The following is an 8,562-nucleotide window of genomic DNA, read 5'->3' as shown; positions in this document are numbered from 1 at the left end:
ACGCAGAGAAGGCTTCATGAATCTTACTCACTGAACTGACATTACCTTTACAAAAGATAATCAAATCATCTGCAAAACAGAGGTTAATCAACCTAAGATGTTTACACAAAGGATGATAACCAAAGCCTTTCTTGTCAGAGTAATGAGCTAATAAACGAGTGAGGTACTCCATAATGAGAACAAACAAGAGAGGAGACATGGGGTCCCCTTGCCTTAGGCCTTTTTCCCCTTTGAAGGAGCCCTGAATTCTCCCATTCATTAACAGATTGTACTTGGTACCTTTTAAGCAAACTAGAATCCAGCCAATAAATCTAGAGGGAAAACACAGATGTTTAAGAAACTCCTCCACAAAATGCCAATCAACTGTGTCATAAGCCTTACTCAAATCAATCTTCATTAAACATCTAGCTGAAATATTCTTTCTAGTATACCCTTTGAGGAGATCTTGGAATATCATAATATTATGAGCTAGAACTCTATTTTTAATAAATGCCCCTTGATTACTATGAACAAGAAAGGGAAGCACTTCCGAAAGTCTAGAGCAAATCATCTTCGATATACACTTATAGAGAGTGTTACAACACTGCAGAAGTAATCTCAGCACCAATATCTGACCATAACCCCTTAAAAAATCCCGAGCCAAAACCATCCAAACCAGGACTTTTATAGGAGTGAATGCTAAATAGAGCCTTCTTCTCATTCTTGGTAAAAGGTCTCAGAAGTCTGACTTGGAGATCCAGAGACAATCTGTTTCCCTGCAAGAAACAACTATGATCAATCGCCACTGAAGCCAAATTTCCTTTCCCCATAAACTTCTTGAAGTGAGACAGGAAATGCTCTACAACTTTAGAATAATCCTCTTCTGTTTTGCCTCCTATTGTGAAGGAAGAAATCCTATTATCAACTCTTCTTTTTCGCATAAATGCATGAAAAAATCTCGAATTATCATCACTAAACTTAATCCAATTAAGTTTACTCTGCTGTTTGAGAAAACTGGCATAACAGCGCTGCAAAACTGAAACATTGAGTTGGGCTTGAGTAACTGAATGAAGCAGAGACATGTCTGAAGGATTAGAAGCCAGAGCCTCCTGAACTCTACTATACTCCTCCTTGGCCTTCTTATAACTCAAAACAATATCACCAACCTCCTCTCTGTTAAACCTTTTCAAAGTATGCTTCACCCGATATAATTTCTGAATTATCTTGCTGAGACCTCCACCAGAAACAACTGGTGCATTCCAACAGTGAAGAACAACTTCTCTATAGCCTCTATACTGCATCCAGTGGTTACCAAAACGAAAAGGGATAAATCCCACACCATTAACTTCTTGATTACGAATCACACAGAAACTGTGATCAGAAATGCAGTCCCATTTGAAGTGAGCTTCAGATTTCGGAAAAACATCCAGCCACAGATCATTGATAAACACTCTATCTAACTTAGAAAAAATACGATCTCCTGCCTCCTGTTTGTTCGTCCAAGAATAGGGAGCACCCTCACACTTAAGTTCCTCAACTTGGCCTAAAGCCAACCAATCTTGAGCATCAGCTATGTCCTTAGCAAGGACTTGTCTCCCACCAATCCTATCTTGGTAGCTAAACATGGCATTGAAATCTCCAAAAATTATCCAAGGAGACTTTAATTGACCAATACTAGCTAATTTATCCCAAAGAAGCTTCCTCTCCCCCATGAAATTGCTACCATAAACCACTGTAGCAAAGAAAAATTCCTACTGGCCACTCACTTTGATCCTACAATGGACAAGTTGGGGATCTTCAAGCAATATATCAACCTTCACAAATTTAGTTTGCCAAACAACTAAGATCCTACCAGAAACAATAGGACTAGAAAAATAATCCCAATTGTGAAAATTATTCTCAAAAACTTCTTTAATTTTCTCATGTTTCAACTTAGTCTCAAAGAAAGCTCCAAAACCAACCTTATTCTCCCTACAAATACTAAGAATAGCATTTTGCTTATCCTTTTTATTCATACCCCTCACATTCCACCCTATCATATTGCAAACTTCCATCACTGAATTGGGATAGAATTAGTGACCAAATGACCAATCCCTGTATCTTGCAGCACCGCATATCCATTGCCCGATTTAGCCTTCCCTTGAACGAAATCTGACTTGTGAGCATTTAACACCCCTTGTCGAGCACCTCTCCTTCTGGGAGTAATCCAGCTTCCTGCAACCTCAGCATTCCCTTTTCCAGTTTGCTGAGTAGCTTCTGAAAAATCCTGAACATCACTAATAACCTTGGAAGCATTTTGCTCTAGAGAACTACCAGCCCTCTCTTCCTCTCCAATATTAGAAGCAGTGCAAGCTCTGGGATCAGGAATAGCAGACTCCGATTGTTGTTGAACCTCCTCTGTTTTGGATATGATCTTGTCTGTACTAGTACCATTCTCATCAGTAGATTTCTTCCTCCAACTAAAACCAGTATTCTTGTTACAATTTGCCAGAATATGACCTAAATTCGAGCAGGCAGCACACTTAGAGGGAAGCCATTCATATTCCACCATTTGTTCTGTGATTTGTTCCCTTTCATTAATAAAAGAAATAGATTTCGGAGGATGATCCGTAATCTCCATATCCACCAATATCCTCGCATATTTCACCATCGATCTACTTTGCGTCACTTTATCCACCATAACCGGTCTCCCAATTGTGCTCACCATAGCACTGAGACTATTTTTTCTCCAGTATTGCAAACCCAAGCCATTCAGCCGAATCCAAACCGGAACCGACTTGACCATTCTCATAGAGTCCATATCTGGTGTCCAAGGACGAAGAACCACAGGCTTTTTATCAAAGTGTATAACTCCTGCTTCCAAAATCAGGTCCCTTGTAGCTTCATCCCTGAAATTAACAAGGGTAAAACCAGAATGCATTCTCACTATCTTCTCAACACCCAAGTTGCCCCAAATTCTCTTGACAAATCCTTCAAATACTCGGAAAGGAGGGTTAGCTCCCAGGATAATGCAAACAATCGCATTCTTCCAAAATGAAGCTTCAGTCTCAACCTCCTCCATATCTAATCGGGCCACAACTTGGTCACCCAATTTCATAGGTTCAGTATAATTCAGACGAGTAGAGGGCGTGGGTACCTGGTTCGACTGAAATTTACTCCACACTTCCTTAGCAGATCTCTGGAATTCAGAACCCTCCACATCCTCAGCCCAATTCATTGGAGTAGGAGGAGAATAATTCGCACTTCCAACCCGTTGCACCTCAACACCACACTCCAGCTCCAGTTCATCACATGGATCATGATCCTCATCAGGTAACAGATCAGGTACCTCAACTTGGATCGAAGGGAGGTCGTCCACCACCTCATCGAAAATCTTCGTCGGCTTCGATATACCTTTCTTCTTCCGAGCCATGGGAAGAGAGAGGGATGAAATCATTGTTATCTTGATTGGAGCAGTTCAGGAAACTATGGAAAAACGCTGGAATTTGTCGCATTTCTGAACATACGAGATCGAATCTTTCGTAAAAGTGAGCCAGAAATAGCCCTGTCTCAGTACCTTCAATGCTAAGTTTTTCCCCCTAGCGTGATCTCCGTAAAAAAGCTTCGTGTATTTCTTGGGAAATGGTTTTGGCTTCCTCGGGCAGAACACAGCGTAGGAGGGGCAATGAATGACCTCACCAATATAGGATTCCATTAACTATTACATACCGTGGAGCTTGATAAAGTAGTTTTCTTGCGACTTTTCTATCATTAGGTAACTTTCCAGTCACGAGATATTCCATTATAGGGGTCATCCTGGTCGGTCTTATGTCAATAATTCTGACCTCCATCGTTTCTCCGATTACACTTGGGCTTTCCAAGAACTCCACTGGTACTACATTCAATGTTTCAGCCTCTTTGGTGGTAGCAAGTCGTGCCAAAGCATCAGCGTTAGAGTTTTTCTCACGGGGTATCTGTTCAACAGAGCTAAACTCAAATTCAGACAGTTCCCCATTTACCTTAGCCAGATAGGGCACCATCTTGATGCCTCGAGCTTGATACTCTCCCAATATTTAATTTACCACTAATTGGGAATCACTATAACATTGGATGGCTCTCGCCTTCATCTCTTTTTCCACCCTTAGCCCTGCCAGTATGGCCTCATATTCTGCTTCATTGTTGGATGCCTCAAATCCAAATCTAAGAGTTGTATAAAACCAATGTCCTTCACGCGAGATTAAGATTATCCCAACTCCTAATCCGTTCTCGTTTGACGATTCATCAATGAAGATTTTCCATAATTCTTGCACCAGCTCCCTCATGAGCTTGTTCTGAAAACCGATGCATTCAACCATTAAATCAGCAAGGGCTTGACTCTTGATTGAAGTTTGTGGCATGTATAATATCTCAAATTGGATAAGTTCGATGGCCCATTTTAAGAGGCGTCCCGACGTTTCAGGTTTATGCAATACCTGCCTTAAAGGTTGGTTGGTTAAGACATTGATAGAATGAGACTAGAAATATGGACGGAGCATTCTGGAAGCCAAAATTAGATAGAATGCCAGCTTCTCTATCAGTGGGTACCATGATTAAGCTCCGAGAATCCTCTTGCTTACATAATACACTAGTTTTTGAACACGGTATTCTTCTCAAATTAACACGACACTGACTGCATTCTCTGTCACGGCCAGATAAAGAAACAGAGACTCTCCAGATGTCGATTTGGATAATACTAGGGGCTCAGCTAGAGGCGTTTTCAGATCGTGGAATGCTTGTTCGCATTCTTTGGTCCACTCAAATTTCTAGTTTCCCTTGAGCAAGTTGTAGAATGGCAGACACTTGTCAGTGGATTTTGAAATGAAGTGATTTAAAGTCGCTACCCTTCCGGTTAGGCTTTGAACTTTTTTATGCGATCTGGGTGAAGGAATTTCTAACAACAATCTGTTTTTTTTTCTTCAAGATTCGCCTCTATTCCCCTTGTGTTGACTATGAACCCCATAAATTTCTAGATGCCACCCCGAAAATGCATTTATGGTGATTCAGTTTCATGTCACATCTACTTAAGATTCGAAAACATTCTTCCAAGTCGGATACATGGTTATTGGCAGTCTTTGACTTGATAAGAATGTCATCGACATACACCTCTATGTTTCTCCCGATTTGGTTAGTGAACATTTAGTTGACCAAGCATTGGTATGTAGCCCCGACATTTTTCAATCCGAACGACATAACTTTGTAACAATATATGTTATACTCGGTCATGAAACAGGTATGCTCTTAGTCCGCAGGGTTCATCATGATCTGGTTATACCCAGGGTACGTGTCCATGAAATACATTAGCTCGTGACCTGCCATGGCGTCTACCAACTGGTCAGTCCTTGGCATTGGGAAACAGTCCTTGGGACAAGCCTTGTTTAAGTCAGAGAAGTCGATACAGGTTCTCCACTTCCCGTTCGGCTTCAGGACCAGCACAGGATTGGCCAACCAGATCGGGTATTTTGCCTCCCGGATAAACCCGCATTTTAGTAACTGAGCTACTTCTTCCTCTAGTGCTTCAACTCAAACTATTCCCAAAAGCCGCCATTTTTGGGATTTTGCAGGCACGTTCTTGTCCAAATTTAATGTGTGCATTATTATATTCGTATTGATTCCCACCATATCCTCATGCGACCAGTCAAAAACATCCAGGTTCTTCCGTAAGAAATCGACCAACTCCTTCTTTCTTTTATCTTCAAGATTCTTTCCAATTTTTATGACTCTTAAGGCTTCTTTGGGGTCGATGTTCATTTCCTCAAGCTCCTCTATGGCTTTGAGCTCGAACCTGTCTTTGCCTATCCACGTATCAAGGTTGTCACGTTGGGCGACCTCACAATCCTTTTCTTGTTGAGGTTCTTCCGTCCCACGAGTGACTTCTACTTCCTGGGACCCTCACCTCCATCATTTATGACCATTGTCTGCTGCCCGGGTTGTGACTTTCCCCTCATAGAAATGCTATAGCATTCTTTGGCTGCGAGTTAATCGCCTTTGACTGTGTATATCCTCGAAGCTGAGGGGAATTTCATTGCCAGGTGTAAGATCGATGTTATGGCTTCAAATGCCATCAGTGCCGGTCGGACCAAAATTGCATTGTATGCAGCCAGACAATCGATTACCACGAAGTCGAGTATTCTAGAGACAATTCGTGACTCTTCTCCCAATGTCACCAATAGTTTGATTGTCCCTATGGCCAACGTTCCTTCACCCGAAAACCCATACAGAGTCATCGAGGTTGCCTTCAAATCAGATACAAATAGTCCCATTTTTATCAGGGTGGACCTGAAAAGTAAATTTACGGAACTTCCATTATCCACCAGCATTCTTCGGACCCTTCGATTGGCGAGCTACACTGTTACCACCAGCAAATCATTATGTGGGAATTGGACGTGGATGGCATCTTCTTCCGTGAAAATGATTGGTTGTTTTACCAATCGCTGTTGTTTCGATAATCGTTGCCCCAGGACGAACTCCACCCCGTTATGAGCCTTCAACTCATTAATGTACCTTTTTTGCACCCCGCTGCTCATGCCCGCAAAATGAGGTTCTCCCACAATAGTGGTTATATCTCCCCCTACTATTGGAGGAGGATCGACTTGATTCTCCTGAGCTCCAGATTGGCCTATTGGAGCTTATGGGACTGACTGAGAGTTCTACCTGGCGGGATGATTGGGAACTACCCGATTTTGGGCGTACTGGGCCAACGGTCTAGCTCAAATGAGAGTCTCAATTTCATCTTTCAACTGTCGACAATCATCAGTGTTATGTTCGATGTCATGGAATCAACAGAATTTTGAAGGATCTCTCTTTGCCCTCTGGTTTCTTAAAGGTTCTGGCTTCTTCCATGGGAGGCGATTAGAATTAGCCAAAATATACGCTCTCGAGTATTTGTTAGGTCGGTATATGTAGTGTAGATAGGCTTGAACTTCTCCACGAACTTGTTTTTCTTTGTCCCACTCTAGTCTCCCTCACCATTCCCCTTCCTTTTGTTGTTTCCCCCTTGGTTATTCTAGGTAATGGCTTGAGTCATAGCTGCAACATCTATTACCGCTCCAACGAGTTGGGCAGGGGTCTGGCTGGTTCCTACGACATAAGCTCATGCCTCCTCCAAGTTTATCCATTCCTGAGCTCGGGCCAAGAATTCATCTGCGCTTTTAACTCTTTTTCTTTGGAGTTCTGCCACAGGTCGCCCCCGATGAGGATTCCCGTTCTCATTGCCATGAGCTTGGAGCTGTCATCAGCATCCCTAGCTCGTGCAGCAACATTGGAAAATCTGCTCAGATGCGCCTTCAGTGTCTCGCCAGGTTGTTGTTTTACGTGTGCCAATGAATCAGCCTCAACCTGAGCTACCTGTGAAGCTCGTAATGCTTTTTTAAAATCGAAGGAGAATTTCTTCCCTGAGCTTATGGAATGCCTCTTGTATTGTTTAAATCACTGTCTGGCAGACCTGACCAGAGTTGCAGGGAACAAGATGCACCTTAGATCGAGCCTGACGTTGTGGGCCATCATCATGATGTTAAACATTCCAAGGTGATCAAACAGATCTCCATCTCCATCAAACTACGACATGTGTGGCATCTTAAAACCTACAAGATATGTTGCCGCTGCAATGTTTGGAGCAAAAGGTTCAAGCTCCTCATCTGAGTCACAATCATCCTTTTCCTTCTTGGACAAGAGTCTTTTCATCTGCTCTTCCATTAGAGCCAGTCTCTCAAGGGTTTGGTCTCTATTCCATAGGTTAGCTGGGGGTTGTTCAACAGGCCCCATCCTATGATACGCGTTTGATGAGTTATTGTCCCTCCAAGCTCGAGCTTGGTTATGTGGGATACTCTAGTTGTCGCGTACTATGGACGGACCACCCTCATGTCGAGTATAGCTAATATCCTCATCTCGAGCTGGATACCTTCTATGTCAGTTCAGATGATCGCAGGGCTGTGGATCATATCGAGGTCTTTGTGATGAACTCAAATGATTTCTCAAGTCGCTCTCGGACCTGCCTCCACGATGTATTTCTATCCAACAACTTCCGTTTGTGAAACTTACAGCTCACGGTTGAGATTGAGGACCTGGATTCTCAACACGCATTTGTGGGACGAAAGTATTTGCAAACAGGGGAAGATTTCTCCTACTGTCCCCATGAGTTGGAATATCTCGTTAAGGATGAGGTGGTGTTGGATGTCTTACAGGTGATGGAGGATGCCTTATTGGCGAGGCTATCCTCATTCCATCAAGACGGACTAAATTATCTTGCCTTGGTTCTACCCCAACGTCCCTATTTATTTGTGCCCGGTGCTTTGATCATGGCACAGAGGGATTTGCTAGAGCGTTGTGCCTTCGTGAGCTTGTCCCAGCCCCTCCCTGTGGATTGTTATGGGCATTTCTAGGAATCTATGAAGAAGGCACCGACCTTGGAGTAGCAGTCCTAACTGACCGAATGACATGCTGATGTCCCCTATGATGATCAATGGGCCGAGTATTCTGGTGATTTCGCCTTGAAGGTACAGAACTTGGAGTGGTAGTTCTGACAGATCAACTCGATTTAGGCCAGTTAATCCTGTGGGACTTATGAGA

The 8,562-nt window shown here is 42.9% G+C and overlaps 1 protein-coding gene across 1 annotated transcript; it reads right to left on the bottom strand.

Moving 5' to 3' along the window:
- Positions 1-575: 575 nt before the first annotated feature.
- On the bottom strand, positions 576-1,691 carry LOC133815240 (uncharacterized). The gene has a single exon (XM_062248097.1). It carries the CDS (start codon positions 1,689-1,691, stop codon positions 576-578), a length of 1,116 nt encoding a protein of 371 aa, XP_062104081.1.
- Between the last annotated feature and the right edge of the window lie 6,871 nt (positions 1,692-8,562).

The sequence above is a fragment of the Humulus lupulus genome, chromosome 2, assembly GCF_963169125.1.
Source record: "Humulus lupulus chromosome 2, drHumLupu1.1, whole genome shotgun sequence".
Taxonomy (NCBI): Eukaryota; Viridiplantae; Streptophyta; class Magnoliopsida; order Rosales; family Cannabaceae; genus Humulus; species Humulus lupulus.
Note: the sequence above shows the minus strand (reverse complement) of the source record. Positions and strands in the feature narration are given on the sequence as shown.

Bases quoted from the DNA above. Each gene is read 5' to 3' on its own strand.
- LOC133815240 (XM_062248097.1), bottom strand. From the start codon at position 1,691: ATGGGGGAGAGGAAGCTTCTTTGGGATAAATTAGCTAGTATTGGTCAA.